The sequence below is a fragment of the Numenius arquata genome, chromosome 16 (genome assembly GCF_964106895.1).
Source record: "Numenius arquata chromosome 16, bNumArq3.hap1.1, whole genome shotgun sequence".
Lineage (NCBI taxonomy): Eukaryota > Metazoa > Chordata > Aves > Charadriiformes > Scolopacidae > Numenius > Numenius arquata.
Window position 1 is genome coordinate 13,915,060 of NC_133591.1, and position 23,482 is coordinate 13,938,541.

The 23,482-nt window shown below is 39.1% G+C and overlaps 1 protein-coding gene across 1 annotated transcript in view; it reads right to left on the reverse strand.

Moving 5' to 3' along the window:
• MED13L (mediator complex subunit 13L) overlaps positions 1–23,482 on the reverse strand; it is a 194,486-nt gene that overhangs the window by 41,518 nt on the left and 129,486 nt on the right. The window contains exons 5-9 of the mRNA XM_074159479.1: positions 10,426–10,571; positions 8,837–9,031; positions 8,258–8,449; positions 3,958–4,120; positions 3,011–3,115 (exon numbers count right to left, since the gene is read on the reverse strand). Of these exons, the coding sequence (XP_074015580.1) occupies positions 3,011–3,115; positions 3,958–4,120; positions 8,258–8,449; positions 8,837–9,031; positions 10,426–10,571 (801 nt within the window). The remainder of the gene's footprint in view (positions 1–3,010; positions 3,116–3,957; positions 4,121–8,257; positions 8,450–8,836; positions 9,032–10,425; positions 10,572–23,482) is intronic.

The following is a 23,482-nucleotide window of genomic DNA, read 5'->3' on the forward strand; positions in this document are numbered from 1 at the left end:
TGGAACTACACCACTGCTCTTGCACACTCTTCAGCATCCGTTACAAAAGATACAGATCAAAATTGTTTTAGTTGCGTTCACAGACACAGTATGTGGCAGGACACTTTCACAGCAGTTTCCTCTTCTGTATCAGGGAAGGAAAAGTAAGTACAACTCTAGTCCAAAACCAAAATAAACAAATCAAAAAAAAGGACCAAAAAAAAGAAAAGAAAAGAAAAAAGCAACTCCCAACTGATGAAGACAGCATGAAAAAATATTTTTAAATATTCAAAACAAAAAATGCAGTAACATGCAAACTTATTACTGGCTTCATATTTTAATATGGCTTTTTTCAATTTGTATCCAGTACCTTTGAGACTGGGAAGCACAGGACTGAATTTCAGTATTTCACACTAAAGAGTATTTTCATCATACAGCTGATGGTGCCCAAGGATGTTACAGCAGGGACATCTAACTCTGTCCGTATTTTTATTGGCTTTTTTGTTGTTTGGGGTTTTTTGTTTAGTTGGTTGGTTGTTTTTTTTTAAGCTAAGCAGAAATTGAAAGATGTATTGTGCTTAATATTTATACCTCTTTAAAGTTAAATACCATTTCAAAACAAATCACTCCACCCCTATTTTTGTTTATAACAAACAATATCTAGGCCAGCAACAAAACATTTCAAAACATATAATATGTTTTTTACACACAAAGATAAATCACATTACCGCAAGTGGGCTACTAGATTGAAGAAAATCAATTCTGTTTTTATGACTTAGCTATGAAAACATCCAAGTTTTATAGCACACAGCGGCTGTCAAATGGCACAAATACAACTTCTTGTCCTTGCTACATCTTTTTCCTGTAACATCCACGCTGTGTGATATTGTCCTGGCTTTCTTTGTGGGCTTGGCTGTTATCAGGCCACGTTGCAAATTCTCTGCCGCAGCAGATGGTCTTTAGCTGCAATCACCCATAATGTGGAGCTAATGCCCTCGTAACCGAAGATTTGCCTTAAGCGTGTTCTTGTAACATTTCATTGACTTAATTCTCCATCATTCACCGTATTTTAACTGACCGCAGAAAATTATTTTAGACAGTCTGTTGTGCTACACGCGAAGCTGGGTCTATAGAAGATCGAATTTGATGGTGAACACCAGGCAACCCTTTAAGACTCCATATTTAAGACCGTATCTTAGCATTTATACTCTCGTTTATACAATCTATAGAATGGGCACAGTAATGACTAAAACAATATCTACATGACAGTAGCCGTCTGGTTCCTGCAGCTATATAGAACATTTTTATTGCCATTTGAAATCAGGTACCGCCTTCATTTTAAGGCTAATGTTTTAATTTCCCAGTTGCTGTGTTTCCTCACTGCAGTATGCTGTAGGTATCACTGGAGCTACTAAGACAGTGTGAAGTTGCAAATGCAGCTCAACCTATCCACAGATTCAGGTTTCCATTGTCCAGTATTGATTCCTCTCACTTCCCAGGCAAGGCTGGACCTCAGTTTTCCACAGGAAACACTTGGCATCCTGAAAAAACATACATCTGTTCCACGTTCTTGAGTATACACGTACAAGGAACATATAATCGAGGTAAAGAGCAAGGCTGCAGAAGAGCAACACTTTCACTTTGAACACAGCACAGAGTCTCCAGGTTGAGCACTCTGCCCTCTGCATGATGCACAATTCCTCTGCACCTCTTTATCTCTTCTTCTAAATACACAAAGAACCACTGGCTTCAGGAGAAGTCAATCACAAAAGGTACAAGGACACAATCTCACTTCATTCAGTTTTGGACAATGGAAATTTCTGATCAGCAACCCTTCAGAGACTGTGAGAACGCTACCTTCCTATGTTTCTCTGTACAGGCAAGTCTACAGAGAAAGCTCTGCAGAGACTGCTGTGGCAGGTAACATGTTTAAGGATTTCGTTAGACAACGCATGAATTTTACTATTATTAACAGCAGCGTTATTCTCGAGTTTGCCTCACTGTTAAAGAAAAATAAAGAAGAAAAAACAAAACCAGTTGTGCCTCAACAGATGAAAAAGCAGAGAATCATTTCAGCCGCACCACTGACTGTTGGCAAAGACCCTTATTGCAGCTGGGGAGGGACAGGGGGAGACAAGGCAGAACGAAAAAAAAAAGAATATACCAAAGGGGTCAGCATAGCACAATCAGCACTTCTGTTAGATCATATGAATGACATTTACATCTGTGCATACTTAAGGAATAAGTTCTTTAGGTCACAAAAACATCTCTACTAATCTTATAAATCAGTTGTGACCTTAGGAATTAAAAACTTCAGTAGAAGCCGTTTCACAGGACTATTTCACTGGAAACTGGGGTTTTTTCTAGCCCTGTAACATCTCTCTGATAATTTTAGGAATGTTAAGCAGAATTGGAGGTGCTGGTTTGCCTTTCCTGAGTGAGTAGTACTGGAGCTTTAGGCATTCATCAAAGATAACACATAATTTAATAAACTCTTCAAGCGTTTGCGTAAGTGAGCTGTGGTTGACAGCAGATGACCATGCTGCAAAGGTTTTATATTCTCTTGAGTGTTTTTCCTGTGTGATGTAGGTATGGCAGATTCACTAGAGGTACGTGGAGTAAAGTGTTTCTTAGGGATATTTTTCCTCTTTCTCCAAACAGGGACAATAGCACTACCCCTCCATCAGGATGCTCTGAAACTTCTGTCCCTCTTTATCGTAAGTCTTACCAAACTGTAAAGCTCACGTCTCTGAAAAGCCTGAAGGATGAGTTCATTATGAAGGAGAAATGTTTGAGTGATTCTAGCCCCCGTTCTCCCATCTAGGCTCATTTTTCCACTCCAGTTGACTGCTGCAAGTGACAATGATACAAGGTGCATACAAATCACCTGAATGTGAGTGATGATCACAGTTTTGAGATTAGAGCTTCCTCTTCTCGCAGTTAAAACGTAACTCCCTTTTGTACGTGTACCTGTCTGAATTAAACAGGGCTCTTCCGACATGATAAATGCTTAACTCTCTACAAAGCTCACCTGGAACAAGAACAACTGACTCTTTGGACTGGATCCACAAAATCCCAAGAAACAGTATTGTTAGGAACTTCCTCTTCCAAATTTGCAGTTGTAATTTGATTCCTCCTGAAGAAGATAAGGTTATTTTAGTAGTTATCACCTTTTGTAAAACAAAATTTTAAAAATGCATATGCCTAAGTTCACATACGTTCCCCTCAAAGAAATTACTTCCTTCTACTTCACCTTTGAAATAGAATTCTATATTTAACAGTAGTCCTTCTAATACTCCTTAAAACTTCTACTTTGATTTATGTGGGAGGGTGGTACCAGCTCTCCATCAGAGAGCTCACTCTAGATTTTGAGCACGAGAAGGAAGAGGCAAGCAATTTAAACTGAATCTGGAAAATCTTCTGACATTTCCAATGAGGGAACTGCATGGAAATAATGAAAAATAAAGACTTCAGGGCACACTATGCCATGAATATACTTTAAATTGCCAGTAATAAAGGCCTACGACACTAACAGCATTAATATACCATATCCTTGTTGACTGGCATTTTAGTCCAACACATGTAATGCTTTACGCATATTACCCCTAGAGTTCTAAATATCAAATATATACTATTTTTTCTCCAGTCACACCACTTTCACTCTAGTAACTGCAACTGGAGCTAGAAATTACAATCAATAAATATGAAAGCACCTAGCTGAAGGCACATATTATAGACTTGTAACCTCAGAGACTGTCACAATTAAGATACACAACTGCAAATACAATGCTAAGTGTGAGGAGTTTTCAGCTGAACACAGTAACAAATTTTCTTTGATAATGCTGTTCTGCATCATTAGCTTTGATTAGTGGCAAAAGAATTCTCTGAGGAATAACATTATCTAAGGCAAAACTATTACAATTTTAACTATATATTATGTGTTATTAATAAACAAAACCATCAGGACTGCTGCCTTACTTGGATTGTGATCTGTTGAGAATGCATTCCTTCCAGACACGGTGAACCATATGATTGTGAAATTTTGGAGTAATCTTGCCTGATTTCTTTGGACTGTGCACACTGACTGTCCCCTCCTGTACAGCTGAATGGCTGACGCTGCTCTGAGAGCATCCACTTTCTCCTGCAATGTAAATGAAGCATTAATGTTACAGCTGTTCTTAATATTCACATTTGACACTTTCGCTCTTACAAGGCTGCTGACTACACAGATGTTCGCATTCACTAGAAAATGCTTAAAGCACCATTAAAAAGGCTGAAAAAACTACATTTCAAAGCAACACTTGCCTTTGGGGTAACAAAGATGGCACGAGGTTATACTGGGTACATGCACAGTACAGTTGTGCCAGTACCACACCTCACATGAGATACGAGATAATACACTCTGCTGCTGAAATGGGGGGAGTTTAGCTAGCCCCCTACAACCTTGTACTGAATTACTACGAAATAGTGCAGGCAGAGGTTTTTTCCCAATTATCCCGGATGTTAAACTTTGAAAAAAGTCACAAAAATGATCAGAGGGCTGGAGCACCTCTCTGATGAAGACAGGCTGAGAGAGTTGGGGTTGTGCAGCCTGGAGAAGAGAAGGCTCTGGGGAGACCTTATAATGGCCTTCCAGTACCTGAAGGGGGCTATAGGAGAGATGGGGAGGGATTCTTCATCAGGGAGTGTAGTGATGAGATGAGGGGGAAGGGTTTTACACTGCAAGAGGGGAGATGGAGATGAGATCTGGAGAAGAACTTCTTTGCTGTGAGGGTGGTGAGACCCTGGCCCAGGTTGCCCCGAGAAGCTGTGGCTGCCCCGTCCCTGGAGGGGTTCAAGGCCAGGCTGGATGGGGCTTTGAGCAACCTGGTGTGGTGGGAGGTGTCCCTGCCCAGGGCAGGGGGTGGCACTGGGTGGTCTTTAAGGTGCCTTCCAACTCTAACCGTTCTATGATTCTAATTTGTATAGTCTTTGTTGAGCTGCTTTAAAGACTAGGTTTATTATAATAGGGATAATTCTGAAAGTATCTATTAAGAAAAGCAATACATTATGTAGGCTATTTCAAAGAAAGAATCATTTCTTTATACTCAAGATAAAACTTCACTGAAGAAATGAGTAGATTAGTGTGATGCTGTTTCTTTATATTATACTTGAATTGAAATATCAGAATCAGAAAGTGCTTTGGTAAAATCTTACAGTTGAGATGTATGCTACTACAGAAATCATTCAACAGTTATCATTAGTATATACTATTAACATAATATGAGGTTCTCAGTCATACTGTATGATTATCAGAGAGATAACAAATGAAGTCACTACTTCAACGTGTTAATAGCCTGAAAACTCTGATTTACATTCTGCACTTCATTTCTTTCTGTCTGTGATGCAGAAACCTTACCAGCTATTGTATAAGCAGATGTTTCTTTTCCTGCTATGAAATATGGTTTCGGTTTAGGTAACTGAAATCTAAGAGAGTCATCTTTACGAAGCCAAAGTACACCAGTAGAGGGAGCTTTAGGTTCATTTGGCCTGTGGCTGAGTAACCCTACTCTGTGCTCTGGATGGAAAAGTAAGTAAGGATATGCCGCATTTTAACAAGGTCAAATCAGTGTACAGAACACTTCGTCCTCTGCCTGACGCAATTTAAGAAGCCTTAAGAATGAAACACTGAAAGGATTCACTGCTATACATCACTGCATCTAACAAGGTAATGCTCCTGGTTTCTATTAGGTGACTTTAAACACAACTTTTAAAATTGTGCACAAGCTGCACAACCCTCTATCTTCTTTGATTCTTCATGCTTACATTTTTTTCCTCCAGTTAGACCTTCCCTGATTCTCTTTTTGTAAAGAATTCTAATTTAAAAAAAAAAAAAAAGAAAAAAAGAGGCAGTCAAACCCATAAAGCCCCAGACATACTGAGGCTTGTGGCTTTAACAATTTATTTCACTGGCTTTCAGATGTTCTACAACATTGTGAACTTGACAGATGATCAAGGACAGTTACAACTGCCAGGAAAAAAAAAGTATGATGGAAAGGGAAAGACAGGAGGTATGAGAGGACAACCAAGGAGCTACCAGAGCTTGCAAGTTACATTTGAGTGCATTAATTATTGTTTTCCAAAGTTCTGTAATATTTTTATACTATGCAGTACAGCAACACATGGCTTAACACGAAATAGAACTTTACAGCAGGCAAAAACATTTTGTTCTCATACACTGACACTGATTTTTAGCCATGAAAATCAATACTGGAACACACACAAGTAGCTATGTCATATAATGGTATAAAAACTGGAGGACACAACCAGCCCCTCACCAGAGGTCACTTCACAATCCCTATGGCACAGACTGTTTCTACACATGAAGAATGCCATTCCTTAGTTTCAGTAGTGATTTGTTCCCTCACGTACTTTAGACACAATCATGGAAAACGTGGTTGAAAGAGACCTGAAGAGACTATCTAGTCCATCCCCTGCTTCAAAGCTGGATCAATGTATGTGACTAACCTGTTCTTTAAAAATGAACGAACTCCCCAACGAAACCCTCCAAAACCCCAACAACCCACCCTCCTCTCTGCTAATGGCAATTCTGTAGCTGCCCACCAGCCAGTTTATTCTAACATTCGTTATCTTTCCTCAGAGAAAGTTTTTCCTCATGTTTAACCTAGTTTTGCTTTGCTCCAGTTTAGGTTCATTACATATTGGTTGCAAAGAAAAGATGATTCTTTTTCTCCTTTTATGTCTCTGAAGACTGTTACACTGTCTCTCCTTCAAATTTCTCTTCTATAGACTAAACAACCTCAATTCTTTCCATCTTTTCCTGTAGGTCCTGTTTGCAAAACCTATAATCATTCTCACTGCACTTCCCTGGACTCCATCCAATTTGTCCACATCTTTAAGTGTTTAAAACTGGACATGGTGTTACCACCACAATTTACTAGTATGGGGCAGAACTGAAGCATTATTCATGTGCCTCAAACTAATCCAGTTTATGTATCCCATTTATTGATTCTGAACTGCGTGACATGTTTTGCCATTCAATTTCTCCAATTCTTCAAGGTCTTTTAAAATGGTATGTGATATAATATAAAGGAATCCTTCCATTGATGGCTGCAGAGGAGCCCCTCTGACACAACTTCATATTGCCCTCAAACAACAGCAGAGACCAAACTGTCACTGGCACATTGGACAATATGAACACTTTTTAGATATTAATAGTTTATAAATATTCTAAAATAGAATCCTCTTGTGATATTGTACAAGTTTAATACAGATCTGAAAAATTTAAAAAAAACAATAGCACATTAAAATATGCCTCAATACTTCAAAAGAGATTGTTATTTAGAAGCCAATTGTCTTGATTCAGTTAATTAATAATAAGCTTTATGCTTATTTTAACTATCAATTGCCTTGAAAAACACTATTCAAAGAACTTAAATCTCACATTCTATATTATTAGCAGTAAATACTGAATACTTTGTCTTTATATACAGGCACTGTTCATGGACAGGTGAATCCAGACAGGTACTTCCATGGTAACAAAGCCCACGATGATTAGTTTTCTTTGGCTTTGCATCAAGGTTGATCTTCTTGATGCACCACAACTCTCTAATAAAGGCTAAGCTACTTGGTAGCTCCTTAGACCTCAGTGAGGATGAAACAAGGATTCTTTATCCCCATCTGGCTCCACAGTATCACAGAAACTTGTAGGAACTTCATGTCTTCAACACTTCCACTGCTCTATCAAATTTGGTTAGCACTAATCAACAAGTTCCAAAAAAAGTACAAGTTCAAGCAGAAGAAGGTTGCCCAGTGGTGAGTGGTGTCTAATGATTTTGCTAATGTGACTCAAGTCAGAGAATCTGCTGTGAACTGAGAACTCCATTCCAAGTAATAGTCATTTGCAAAGCATAAAACATGCTGGTGCTTGTGAAATTATTTTTAATAAAGGTTACAAGGAGAGGCTGAGAAAGCTGGGGGAGGAATCTTATCAATGTGTACAAATACCTGACAGGGAGAATAGAGAGGGTATAGCCAGTGGGATCCACTGAAAAGGTAAGAGGCGATGGGCATAAATTGAAATACAGGAAACTCTATTAAAATGTAAGAAAGAACTTTTTACTGTGCAGGTGGTAATGTACCACAGACTTACAGAAGAAGTCCTCTCCTAACTTTCAGTCTATTCCTGTCTTTTATCTGCTGCTGTTCACCTACTCATCCTCATTTATGCTATGCAAAAATGAAAGGCTGATTCCAGCCTCCTAAGTTCACAGCTTACCCATAACGGCCTGCTCTGGAGAAGTGGGTGGAGTGAGCGGCATCCCACAGGTACTAGCAGGATCTTTCACGCTTCCGAGCCCCTGCTGTCCCACATTTATATGGCCTCCAGTATTGGCAGCACTCTGTGACATGGGGATGTCACTCTGGGAGATGAGAACAAAGGCTGAAGGATATACCATCCTTACGCCACCTACAAATACATGGAAAAACAAAAGTCTTAAACACACCTGATAACATTCAGCAGCTCCAGCTACTTCAGCTTGTTCTCAATGTCAATGAGACAAAATTTATTATCTGAAATATAAAGAGCTAAGGAATTTAACATACTAATATACACCTAACCCTCTATAACCAGTACAGAGCTGAAACAAGCAGCTTGATGCTGTGAATAATAGCATGTGGGATACAGGGAGTAGAGAAGCTTGAGGCAAGATAACTAGTCAGATGTTCCAGTGTCAAGAGAGCTACAAGAGAAGATAGGAAAATTATAATGGCTGTTTCTGATTAATTAGGTGGTGGTTTTTTTTTTGAATGGTGTGGAAGAAAATAATCCTTCAGGCAGAATACTGAAACTTACCAACAATGACTTCAACTGCCACAGGGAAATCGTTGTCATAACCCAACTCTTCTTCCTCTTTCATCCCTTCCTTCCTCTTCAGCACCATAGGGTAAAAATACTGCCACTCCTCCATCAACTTGCGAGTTGCTGGGTCTGACATCTTGTATGACTGGCCCGTGAGTGTACCATTTAAACCATAAGGACTCACCAGAACTGCAAGGTAAGAAACAACAGTCCCTACAGTACATGTATTTCAACTGTCCCATCCAGGTTCTGCTGCTCTGGCTGGAGTCGCGCTTCCACTCCCATGCCGATTTACCGGTCTGGTTTCAGGGCAAAGCTACTGCAAAATCAGGTGAGGGGGTGAATTTAAAGCTACGTTACACTGCACTAGCTTCCTGTACAGCCATCCTTATGGAGCTAAAAACGGACCTTTTTGCAGTTTAGTTTAATAATTTCCACAATGAACTACTGTAAGTGCACTGGAACCGCAGGGGCTCTGGCACAGGGATGACCATACATGGAAGCGACAGAGAACAGATATTCAACAATAGGGTTTTTACCAGGAACATATGGTACTAGAGACTTCCCAGCATTAAAAAGCATAGAGATAACAATATACGAAGACTACAATCATGAAAAAAAAGGAAAAACAGTTGCTCAACAACAGGTATTTTCAATCAGACTAAATTTTACTTTTAGTCATGTTTGATTTCAGAGTAATGAATTTATCTCACTGAAATTAAACTTCAGTGATTTAAGTGTCTGAGCCTCTGTCAAAGCTTTACATTTAGTAACAAAGTGTTTTTCAATAAAGCTTCTATAAATTAACGTCTCTATAAATGCTCATTTTATAGTCTCTGTGTGTTTCTTTACTGTACGTTTAATTTTATAAAGATTTCTTGCTTTAACGGCTTTGAAATTATAATTTCAGACTGTAGTGAAGAGTGTATAACTCAATGACTCAAATATTCTTTTTTTTTTATGTAGAGCATTGCACCACAATTGCATCATGAATTTAGTAAGCCATTAACTTAATTCTGCAAAACCCTAATTTCTTACACTGGCAAATAAACAGTCACAGATACTTTAAATTTTTCATTTTTTCTGATACATTTTCACATACCCACCCTTTTTTTAAAAAAAAAAAAAACCAACAAAATAGTTGACAATCTAGGAATGAAGAGTACTCCTGAATTAGATAAGCTCACTGTTCGTATTCACTTAGCATTGAAGTTACAGATTTGAGTCCACTGACGTAGATATCACATAAGAAAATAAAATCAGTGCACTTTCTTAAATAATAAGTCTTTTTAAACAAAAATGACTAATTTCTGTTTTTTTATTTACTATATGCATGTACCCTTAAAAACACTGTTATTCATAGAAAGCTCTGGAAAATTCCAATACCAGTTATAGCTGGCTATAGTGTTGAAGTCCTAACATTTTCCTTTATGTCCACAACTTCTTGAATAGAAATTTCACCCAGTTGAAGAGTTGCTTAATCTTACTTTATTCACCTCTGAAGAGAACACCACCAGGGGAGAAGTCCCTGCCACACAGCAGTGAAGTTTAAGCACAAGAAGATCCAAATCCAGCTCACTTACCTTGGAAGGGCGACGGCGAGGACTGGGCCATCTGGATATGCTCTTCGTTGATCAGGTAGATTGGCTGGTGCTGAGCAATCTCCACGCTGGTGCACACATTGCTTTCCCCATGAAGAAAGAATGTGAAGGCACACGACAAATGTTCACTGGAGGAGAGGGGAGACAAACAAAACAGGTTTATTAGCATGTTAATGAACTCGCAGGAGCTAGTGATTCCACAGCCTTAGAGGCCAAAACTAGGCGCTTCTGCTGGGTCACTTGTGGCTACTGAATACAGGTTCATTGACTGATTGATAATTTGACAACATTGGCAACTATCTCAAAGATTTGTTTTCCTACTTGTTCCAATTAATAAGATCATTACAAACAAATGGGATTTTAATGAGGATTCAAGTAGTAAAAATAGGGGTCCTCAGAAATTCTTCAAAATTCACTCTTCAACAAGTTCTAGCTGAAAAGGAATAAAAAAGGACTAGGAAAGCTGTTGGTCTAACACCTCAGGAGAGCCTCCGTCAAAGAAAAAAAGCACATGTATATTATAAAAAGTTGAAAATTTTTCTAAGACAAAACGTGGATTTGCCACTGCTGATAAAACTTAATTTGAAATGAATGGTATTTAAAATGTTCCCATTTTATTCTTCCCATACAATGACCTCCCATTGTAGCTAACTATTTGCTTAAATATTCCTTGCCACAAAGCCACAAGAAAAAGAAAACAAAACACATTTCATGCTTTTTTACCATCATTTTAATCAACTAAAAATTTACAGAGACGAAGTGGTAATTATGCAGCAGTTTTTCTGTCCAATACAATAGCTGCACATAGTTTTATAGCTGTTGCCTTTGGCACTGGGCCAGCCATAACGTAACCAGTATTTTAAAGACAGCTCTTAACCACCTTCACCAAAAAGAAATAACACAGGCAACTACAGCAATTTTACTTTAGTATTTAAGCCAACCAACTGCTCTACTACTCTCAGCTACTTTTAAATAAAAGCACCGATGGTCTAGAATTGGAAGGTGGTTTAATCTCACTAAATCTCCAAATGATTCCACACATCGTGTAGAGCAACTTTTCATACTACAAGTTAGTCTTCTGTCAGCCTCAAACACTACCACAAAAAAACAGAAGAAAATGGTCAGCTGAGAAAAATCTGGAGAAAAACGGTTACTTAATGACAGAAAACAACTAAACTTCCTTTGTGCCATCATCCTGTATTCCGAAGTACTTAGTGGCTATCATTTAATTCCATGAAAATAAAAGGTTTTGTTACATTTCCATTTTCATGAGGGAAAGAAATTTCACTATCATCAGTGTTGCAGAAGTAAATTGATGATTAATTTACATGGTGGGGAGGGATGGAATGGGACATGGGACAAAATGGGTCATAAATTGCAGGTACTTCTGTCCAGTTATCTTGCCCCAAGAAGAAAAAAAAAATAAATCAATTCATGTAAAAAAAAAAAAAAATTGAACAATGGATTTCTGCATGTACAAGAAATAAAAAAATCAAAGCAAAGCCCAATTATTTAATCAAAACCTATTAGTTTCCTTACACAGAATGACAGCCCTTAGTATAAAGAGGTCTTAATAAATAAAGAAAAGATGAGAAATCTGATCTAAGATCAAGCAGAGATAATCTCCGTACAGAGTTCAGCATGCAGCAGGTCAGCCTTTCTAAAGCAGAGAGCAAAGCTATTTGTAAAGCAGTCATTTTCAACTCCTGTCTTTAGGATATTACACTGAAATCCTCCTGATTCTGCAAGCTTCCTACAGTGTTTGACTCTGAAACTCTTGCTTGTCTTCTATTGAACTGAAGAAAAAAATAGCCCTCTGGAACCACACAGGGACTCTTTCAAGTCTCTTGCAAAGTGGTCTGGCATGAACAAATCACGTGTAATCTTAAGCAACATTCACAACTGTCCATAAAGACTGTCAGAATAAGAAATAGACAAAAATCAGAGTTTAAAGACAAAAGATTCCTTTGTTTTTTGCAGGGAAGGGATTGCATGCCAGTAACTTTTTCAACTGAGAATCAGCTAACACCAAAATTAATTATTAAGTTCAGAAAATTAAATTGCCTTGGATTAAAAGTGTATACGACTAATTACAGGAAAAAAGATATACAAATTAGTCCATTTTACTTTGCTGCAAATATGACAGATTAAAGAATAATAGTAATGAATATTACTACTGATGACCAGCAATAAGTACTTCATTAGTGAAAGATGGATCATTTCTAACACTGGATCCAAAGTAAATCATCACAGAATCATAGAATGGTTTGGGTTGGAAGGGACCTTAAAGCCCCCCCACTGCCACCCCCTGCCCTGGGCAGGGACACCTCCCACCACACCAGGTTGCTCCAAGCCCCCTCCAGCCTGGCCTTGAACCCCTCCAGGGATGGGGCAGCCACAGCTTCTCTGGGCAACCTGGGCCAGGCTCTCACCACCCTCACAGCAAAGAAGTTCCTCCCCACATCTCACCTCAATCTCCCCTCTTGCAGGGTCAAACCCTTCCCCCTCCTCCTATGGCTCCCCTCCCTGACCCAGAGTCCCTCCCCATCTCTCCTGTAGGCCCCCTTTAGGTACTGGAGCTCAGCTATAGAGAGAACCAACAGATCTCAGTCACTGAAGTACTCCTTTTCCGCAGAGCACAGCTAACAAGCCCGTATGGTGAGCGAGGAAGCTGCAGCCCGGAGCTCTCTCTGCTGCCCCGGCCCCAGGCCCGGCTCCCCAGGGCGGCCGCACCGCGCCTTGCAGGAGAAGAAACAGTTCCATACATGTTATGCTCCCTCTGGTGCCAGAGCCATTGCTACCAGCTCAGCTTTCAAGACCAAAAATAATAAAGATCAAAGCCTGGGGACTTCCTATATTCCTAATAAGCTTCTGGCAGATTCCAAGTGAAATGTTTACTTTAGTAACAAATATGAATTTTATTTCAAGAAAATAGCGTCAGCGCACGCTGTGATGTATCCCACTCAGGCATGTACACCCCAGCCTCCTGACATTCCTGGCTTTAGCACATTTCACACAATTCCTTAAATACCAAGCTGCAGAAATCACTCTGGCTACAAATGTGAGACAGATCTTTGAATAAAAGTCAAGCAGAAAAAAAAAACTTACCAAGCTAAAACCAGTCAGGCTTCAGAAGCAGACTGAGCAGCGAGGCTTTACTTTTAATAACCGTTTAGCCATAGCTGTGCTGCGTACATCAAGACCTACATTCTTCAAACTAAAGCTCTAAAACACAGAAATCGCTCAGGTCTTCTCTAGAGTCTTCCAACAGTGTTTTAGCAACATCCAGCTTTCTTAACAGACCTACTACTCTTTGTGCTAACAAAGGCACCGTGAAAAAAACTAAACACAAAGTGCAGATCAGACTAGAGTTTCTAAAAACATTCAGAATCATGTTTAGACTGATTTTTTTTTTTTTTTTTTAAAATACAAATTTATTTCAACCTAGTTCAAAACCTGAAGCTGACAGGCTTTGGAGAATCCACTCTACTGTCTCTCCAGGTTTTTAAACTTACTCATTTCTGTACTCTATCTTAACTCCCTGACACTGGGAATATCAGAAGCCACTAGAGAGGCACGTGAAATGGCTTCTAAACCATTTCCCCTACTCTACAGAGTCTGCTGCAATACCTTGAGCTGTCAATCGATACCCGTTCAGAACAAGTACAATAATAAAAATACTACCCATTTTGAATAGCTGCATTATACATGCAATTTTGCATTATACATTTACTTTGCATGTATTAAAGAATTCCACAAGGACCAAAACTAGCTTCAGAATCATGGGTTTGAGCCTATACCACTACCCAGAGGAAAGGAAGAAGGGACAAAGTTCTTTAGGTGGAAGTGTGACAGGAAGGTGACTGTCCTGAGCCAGCCACCAGCTACTCCTCACCCTTCTCAGGGGAGTACAACAGGCCGTATGTTCCCTAGAAGTTCCAAATCATAAACCTGAATCAAACCGAAACATCTAATGCTTTTTAAAAAATAAATTGGAGACATTTAAAATTATTTATGCCTTGGGTGTAGTATAAAGTGAAAATGCTTAGTGATGTACCCATGAACTTGGTATGAAATATACTTCAGATGGGGTAGTTCAGCTACCTGCCATTTAGTGTTTGAGGTTTTTAAATTCTTCCTTTCCTTGTTTTTTTTCCAGACACACAAACAGTGCCACTGGAAACAGTGGTAGCTGCAGCAGTTTTCCATCAGAAAATTTCAACAGAAACTTAAGTAAGACCTATCCTTTTAATCCCGTGTTATGAAAATTAGAAATATTTAAAAAGAATGCAAATCTGTAATGGTACTCTCCCCACGCTACGCAGAAATTGTCTCCTTTTCACAGATACCTTTTCAGAAACCTTTCCTTCCTTGACAGGCGATTGATACCTGCCTCAGGATGTCGTCTTCCCAAATAGAGTATATAGCACATATATAGAATACATATTATTTCCAACTATAGCTGCAGTAAGGCCGAGGTGTGAAAAGTGCTGAGCACTGTGATCTCGAGCTAGCAGAACGCTTGAGCATATACTTCCAAGAATATTTCCACTATATTCACTGAGAGAGACTTATGTGCTAATATTAACATCATTGTTTAAATAAAAGGCTTCTATTAACAGAAATATAAAGAAAACAAACAAATCACTCCCCAATCACACAAAGACAAATCACACAGTGACAAATACTCTGTGCCATTTCCCTTCATTTGATTTTGAATCTGTTCTTGGTGTTTAGATCCCTGTTACGAGCAAGGAAACTGGTAAGGAAACACCCCCAAAAAGAAATAGCAATAGTCTTTTTTAACAACAGAAAAGATCTATGTCCTTCTCCCAAGCGTTACAGTATCTTTTCCCCCCATAACACAGAAAAATCTTCAAATAAAGAGTATTTACATTCATCAAACCTTTAACGTGGCATCTAATCACCTGCAACTGACAACCATCTTTCAGATGCTTCCTCTGGGATCTTCATCACCTTGAATAACCTTTGAGATGCCTAAAACTGTAGCTGAACACCTTGTCAATGTAATATTTAGGACCTCACATAATCTTTACGAATGCCAATCCCTCAGTTACTATAAACGACTTAAAGGAAATCACATTATGTTAAACTTACTTTATACATAAAAATCAGATGAGGATTATGAAAGCATGACTAGGTTTAAACTACACAACATTGGCAGAGGAAGGAGAACATCTGATGGATTTACGTATTTTTTCCATTTGTTAGTAGGTTTATATAAATACCCAATGGAAACCGCGCTAGTCTGCATTCAAACTTTAAAGAGATTATTTCCGTACAAATAATCCCAATGAAAGAAATGCCAAGGTATTGAAATTCATGTTTGAGTTTTTGATGTATGTACTAAATGGACGTCAGTGTACAAAGTCAAACTGATTTCGAAATACCTTGTTTTGTATGACAAATGTGGAAATAAGTTACTTCAGGAAAAGAATAATAAAAAATGCCAATAACAATTACTTTGGGATTTGGGGGCGCACCAAGAAGAATCTACAAAAAAACTTAAGAGAACATCACAATTTTTCTTCCTTATTAGAGGGATATTCCAGACAGTTTTATGACATGAATTTTAACATTATTATTTTAATGATTTGAAATCATTAACTGAAAAGTGCTCTTCTATTTTGCAAAACGCTTGCTGCCGTGAAGAGTACAGTTTCTATGCCAGGTTTCGTCCCAAACACTGCAACCTACTTACGCACCCACAAAGTGCAACGGGAAACAGATGACAATACTGACACTAAAGGTTACTTAGAAGAACATGGTGAAAATTTGAGAATGCTGTATTTGTAAACATTCATCCTGTTTTTAAAACAATTTCAAGGATAAGAATTTTTAAAATACTTATTTCTCTACAAACAAGCTTGGGCTGCCTTTCGCTGCCACCACGCTGATGGCAATCTCTGGTTTCTCTCCTTCAGTTCATAAGCAATTGTCCATAAAGCCACTGACTGTGTACAATTAATTATGTTTTATGACCAATAACTTGTATTGCTGTTCTAATTCCCCTCAAAATTAGGGTTGGGATCCGAAAGGCCTCAACTCACAGTTAACCCAAAATAGCTTTATCAACTCTGATCTCAGAAAAGAGGCAGCAGTGAGCCACATGTGTCAGGAGAAGAGACAGTCATACCAGTGAGACTCACCTGTCTGATGTAGTCTATAAAAACGGGGGCAAGAAAAGGCTCTGCATAGATCTGGAATGCAAGTGACAGCATAATAAAATAATTTCCTTTAAATTTGTCTAAAGCACCAGGACGGTTATTAGCAGGTGACAGTGATGGTTTGGACAGGAGATGGCAGCACCTGGACACACCTACAGTCAGTAACACTCTTGAACAGGTGAGAATAAAGTAATAACCCAGTATGAAAAGTACCTCTTTTTAAATGATCTGGAAATAAATATCCCCAGTGAGGTCTGAATTTGAACAAGCTCCCACAAGCACCACAGCCTGAATAGAATGGGAAGAGAGAAGAAAGGCCTTCTGCTCTGATTTTAGAGAAGTCAGACCTTCTGCTCCAATGCATAGTGGCCTCTGCATTCTCCTTACACAAGAGAAATGCTGCATTCTCAGTACCCAGATCTCCAGAACATTTCTCTAGGACATACAATAGCCCAACTTAGGAACTAGAGGGACCTGCCAGGCAGCTGTGTTAGCAGGGAAAGCTTCTTCACATGTACCAAGAGAGCAGAAGAGGACCAGACCTGAGACTTCACCACCAGCAGCAAATAGAAGAGGCCAGGATGCATTTTCTGGCCCTTAGGGGAAATAGCACGTTCTTATGTTAAAACCTCTTCATCTCCAAAAGGGAGACATTGTCTACACTGATTTATGGGCCTTGGCTGTGCTGGCCCCAGAACCTCTCCTGGGCAATGCCTTGGCAGAGTGGTGGCGGCCGCTGCTCCAAGCCAAGCACGGAGCAGTCTGGATGATAGCACACCAGTTCCTGAGATCATGACCTGTCTGGTCTAGTAAGCAGTGGAGATACAGTCTGAGAGGCAAATCATTCACGTGACATTTCTCATACTTGCAAGTAACCCATAATATAATCTCTGCCTACCAGATGGACTTTGAACATCGCCCAAGCTGAAATAAGACAAAGTTATTCAGAAGTACAACTTCAGTAGTTTGAAATATACATTCAAAAAACATGGCATAATTAGTAGCAGTTTTTGCAGAAACCACAACTGAACCAAAAAGGAAAGCATTTCCAGACATGAGACAATTCCAGAGTTTTCTGGATACAGCAGCCTTCCAACAGAGAGCAGGCAGCACAGCGCTGCCCACGTTTCTGTACCAGCCATGAAACACCCAGCTGCTTTCTCCATGCTCCGGCCTCCACGCAGGTCCACACTCACACATGTGGAACAGCAACCGGCGCCTGTTTCGAGCTCTGTAACTCCCTGTATTAGCCACTGGCAACTGGAGACTTGCTGCCCGGCTGCATCCCACATATGCTGTGAGTAAAAGCAGGAGAGGGCTGCGGCACTGAACGGCAGCAGCCCCTTCAGCAGGAGTTCGTTTGAGAACTAACAGGGAACTCTTCTGAAGACCCAGCTGAAACCCTGGGTTGCAGCCCTTTCACTGGAGCACTGGACTGGAAACATACTTTCTTCCCATGACAGACACTGTTGTCACATGAACAGGGAAAACCTGCAAGCAGGTTTCTCCCAATCTATGCTTCCGTGGCTGTTCCTGCCCAAAGTCAGAAATTTTTTGTATGGCAAAGAATAAGAATACAGGAGGCCAAGCTGCAGATTAAATCATATTGGTGTGGCAATTACTTCTTTGCTCTTTCTTTTGCTGTCTCTTCCTAAAAAAACCCCAACAACAGAAAAGGAGGGGTGGAGGAACAGAGAACCTCAGTTTCCAAAACTACTCTGGTCTTTTGATGATTATATTTTATAGGTCAGTATGTTGTCTCACACATGCTGTTGGATTTATTTTTTTAAAATGTATGACATGCATGCACAGAAACTCAGTATAAATATTAATTACCTTTAGTGTTCTTCCAGTGGTGGAGTAAAGTACTAAGATAACAGTTTCACAATGCAGTGAGCATTTAGATAACATTATCTAAACACTTTCTGTGTTACAGACTTATTATCTCAACACTTCTGCAGTTGTCACCAACAAAACCTCTTGCCAGGGCTAATATATGCCTCACTCTTGAGATTCTCTCCCTGATCCCAGCTCTAACAACCTTCTATTCTTTTCTCTGTGTAAATGTATGCAGAGGCTGACCTGCCAGCCTGCAGGGATACTGGAGTTTATATTTCAAATGGATACATCAATCTGCAGCATGACAGGGCTAACAGCAGTATGAACACCTCCAACAAGTCAAGGGGAAACGGCAGCACATCACATCAGCTAACGTTTTGAGGAGTAATTATATTGTAGTCTCTCTATGTAGCAGACCTACTTCAGGTCTTTGCTGGAGGAAAGGTCACGTACAATGCACATAACCTCTCGTGTGAACACAGGACAACCTGCTCTGCACCTTCTGCACTGGCTGTTTATCATGTCTTAGATTAAGACAGTTCCATGTTTGGGTTTTTTAATGACCTTAATAAAGATGGACTGGACTAAATAGAGAACAACATAACAGAGCTTCCACGCTGTAGGTAAATTATACTGTGACAGCGCTCAAGCTTAGGAGAGAGATGTTTTCACTTCAGGAAAGAAGATCACCGAGGTTTTGCCACACGACTTCTGCAGGGATCTACAGTAACAGCCATCTCATATTCCCCCTGAAACCTATACCTATAAAGAAATAATCATTTTTACAATACATTAAAACAGTGTTTAACATTTAGTTTGTTTTTTATTAACAGATTATTTAAAATGTCTAAGCAGCTTCTCCAGCCTACTGACATTTTGAGATTTTCTTCCATGTAGCTGCTGAAGTAGCAGTTTTATTCCTGTGATCCTCAATGAAATACTACACCATAGTAAGTGAAATTCTCCCATAAACAGTCACAATAAAAACCGTATTTTTCTACATTAGTGTTGCATGTTGAACATGGAAATTTATTCATTACTAGCTGCACATGTGTACATAATGTGGCTTGTCAAAATACGCTGTTCTGATCTAAAATTTGCCTCCTATTATTTTAAAGATGAACTGAAATAATTCCTAGCCTGCTAATGGTTACTAAGCAAATAATCCAAACTAACACAACATCCCTGAATAATTAAATTAGGCAGCAGGCTGCCATGACCACTGCTACGTATTTCCTTTCTCTACATCCTGGGACAAATCCTGCTCTTCATATCCGTGAATACCAAAGGCAACACAGAGTCAGAAGGAAAGCTGAACTCCCCTGGGTCAAGGATAAGGTTTATCCTCACACCATAAATGTGGAAATATGGGGCAATGACTGATGGCACCAAAAGGTTGGTCAATACATCTGCTGATACAAAAATTGCCAGTTAAAATCAGAGTATGGCAATGCACATTTTTTTAGTTAACATTTCATGAGTAGAAGTACAACCTGTTCAAAACAGCTATACATGATTCCTGCTCCTCAAACCCATCTCTGTAACAGGATGTCACCTGCAGATCCAACCACAGGAACCCACACAGTACCACTAGCCAGGTGAAGATTATGTGCATCTTCCTACCAATACTTAAAATTTATGAATATTTAAGGCACTTCAGGTTAGAAGATATACTGTCTGCAGATGAGAAGATTAGATAAACAGAGAAACAGTTTCCCTCTCACTGAAATTTGGATCACTTTAAAAGTTTATGTGCTAAATTAAGACTTTTAGTAAAATCCAGTTGTTACTAAATCTCATCAATACCACATAAAATTGACACCCCCTCCCCCAAAAGAGGTCTCACGGATCTATGAAATAAAATTTCTGCAATGAAATCACAACCAATGTTCTTCCCTTAGCAGCAGGTAAGTGGCAGAGTCAGCACTATGCCACAATGTACAGCTTGAGGCACTAATGATTAGTGAATGCCTTTTTTTTTTTTTTTTAAAAATTTGTGTTACACTTCAGAATAAGTGCTGATTTGGAATTAAAACATTTTGAATTACTTAAAATGTCAGTACCAAAAAATGATTCTGTTTGCCATATTCATCATGAATAGAAATTCATTGTGATGAGACACTGGATCCTGCCCTATTTAGGAAACATGGGATAATGTTTAAATAAACACACGTTTTTCACTGGCAATCTGGAGCTTCTTCAGACACACGTCCTTAATAAAAATCAGTAACTTGCTCATGTCTGTACCAGTATCACCAGTTTTTCTAAAAACAGCAGCACCATTAAGTAATAACTACAAAATGAATTGTAATTAACCGGCATATTGTCAGAATTAATGCAATCTTTCTTTCTTTAGCATACTCAAGATACCAACATCAGGAAAAACTGCATATAAAACTTTTAAAATCACTGCTGTTATCAGCTTTCTGACATCTCTGTCTCCTTGTCTGAATCACTGCGTTTTGACACAGCGTTTGAAATGGACTCTTTTGGAAAATTCATTTCCATAGAAGATCTAATACTCTAAACCCGGAACGCAGCCAGATAAGCCCATATATTCAAAGTGACACATAACTTATTCATGGCACATGAATAAGTTACATGTTCAGTAACATGTGGTATCTCCAAAAAGGCCCTCTTTTTGTGCTGTTAGTCTTAGCATTTTATTAAATACCATGCAGGCATAAAATCACCTCAGAACTGTCATGAGCAGTTGTGCTCTAGAGATCAGGACTGAAAAAAAAATCCTTTTGAATATTAATAACCTAAAACTCAAGCACAAGCCTGACTAGCACTGATGGAGGTTCGCCAACCAACGACTCCATTTTTTCAGCCTAAGGCATAAACTGACCTTTTCTTAACAGCTCAGTACTGCAAAGTTTAAACCCTGGGTCTCCTTAAATTTCAGCTTTCCTTGGTAATTTTATCACAGATAATACAGCTATCAATTATTTTGTCTCAGAAAGTGAGCTGTATTAGGATCATTGACTGGCACAGTTGTGCGGTGATTCATCTGTAGGTCACAGACCCACATATAGCTGAAGCTTCCCCTTGCCCGCCATAAAGATGCTTTCAGCAGTAATAAAGTGGATAAAAATATCACCCTTTCCATTAATATTTGTGCCCTGCTGCTCTAGAATTAGCAGCTGGTGCATGCTGGTGATTGGTGGGCCACTGAATTGCTGGATACCGGGACCCTATTATGCCAGTTGGCCATGCTACCAACACTGGGCATCCTCACCCGGGCAGCCAAGTCCTCCAGCCCCCGGGGACAGGGAAATGCAGGGAGGATTAACATCTGATACATGACAGGCACTGGTAGGTATCGAACAAGTCAGTCTGTAGAGTCTGGGTGATGAAAATTAGATGACTTTTTTCAAATGAAGTGAGCCCAGTTTTCGGAATTACACCCTAATTGCACCAGTTGTATGTTAAGTCAGTGCTGTATCATGTTCAGCTTATACACCAAAAGAACACTTAACACACACAGGTATATAAGAGTATTAAACCAAATTTACATTACGAGCTTCGTTTTCATAAATTAATACTACTCTAGGAGTAAAGCCACAAGTCATTACCAGTCCCTTAGTAATAGTGTTAGACAAGTCTTTTCTTTGATGTGTCCCTGTTGCACAGGTTCACTCAAAGCCACAAGTGAGTGTTTTGCCACATCTTTGCTCTGTATCTACTAGATTTGGAACTGCACATTTACGAGAAGACTTTTTCATGGGATAATATAGAATTTCTTTTATAAGAAGGTGTCAAAAATCACCTAAATTCTATCTTGATGGTTATGTCACAATCAGCTCTGAAACATAAAATTTAATATATTTGGTAATCTGTTTTGCCTTAAAATGGCTTTGATCTCAATAGCAATTTGTTAGAAATGATTACTCTCAATACCCCCGTAAGCTGAAAGAATACTGTGAAGTAGGTAATCTTTGCTGTATGCATTTTTATAGGGCTACTCTACTTACGTATGCAGCCTGAAATACCACAGTATTTGTTTATGTAATACATATGGCCCTCTTTGTACAAACAACATCGCTCTGAGCCTTTCAGTAACCAACAAACCATTTTCTCAGTGTGGGAACACCTGGTTGAAACAACTACCACAGCACTCTTCAAACAAGGCTAAAGGGACCTAAAAAATTAAAAAATACGAGAACAAAACCAGCTGTCAACCGCTCTGCAACAACCCTAACTAGAAGGTATAAAGTGTAAGGGGAAATAATATGTGCGTATTATAAGGGGAAATAATACGTGATACCATAAGATGATTCTCAGATGGCTAACAGCACAAGGACAGAAAGTGAAGCAGAGAATAAGACACTGCCACTTAAGCACTCCTGTGTTTAATACTCCTTAAACATCACCTGTTTAAATACAGGGAGGGGTTGTGTGCAGCTTTGAAATTATTTTGTCCAAAATCTTCAAAATTATAAGATTGTTGAACATAAATCCCAAAAATAAGGCTCCAAAATAATGAAAATTGAGGTCTCATAAAAGATAAGACAAATGTTTCTTTTAATAATAAAACCTAATTTTGTAAAAAGCATGCAGTCTGCTTTTTCATTGCTTTTTGACTAATTTAAGAAGCACTGGCATGGTAATATCAATCCACAGTAATTCACAAGCTAATAGACATTACAATTAATTTGCTGTATCTCAATTTAAATGACTCGTTTGCTCAGTCACAAAGATGCTCTCCAGACACGCACGCAGGCTCCGTCACCGCAGTTAAGATACCAGAGCACAAATACATAGCATACTTTTGACGTATAAGTTATAAAAATAAGAACACGGCATATCCAATGCCGCTCCTCCTCTCAGCAAGCCCTCTGAACACACGCTTATTTTCGCTGTCTGCTAATGTAGGTTAATGCACCCTTCTTCCCTTCACCCCCACGAAAGCTGAATGCTATTATCTAAAGTAGCATTATATTAGATTAAGGCCATTCAGAAAGGATATTCTTGAAAAAATATGGCAAACTGAAGGGGAAGAAGGGACA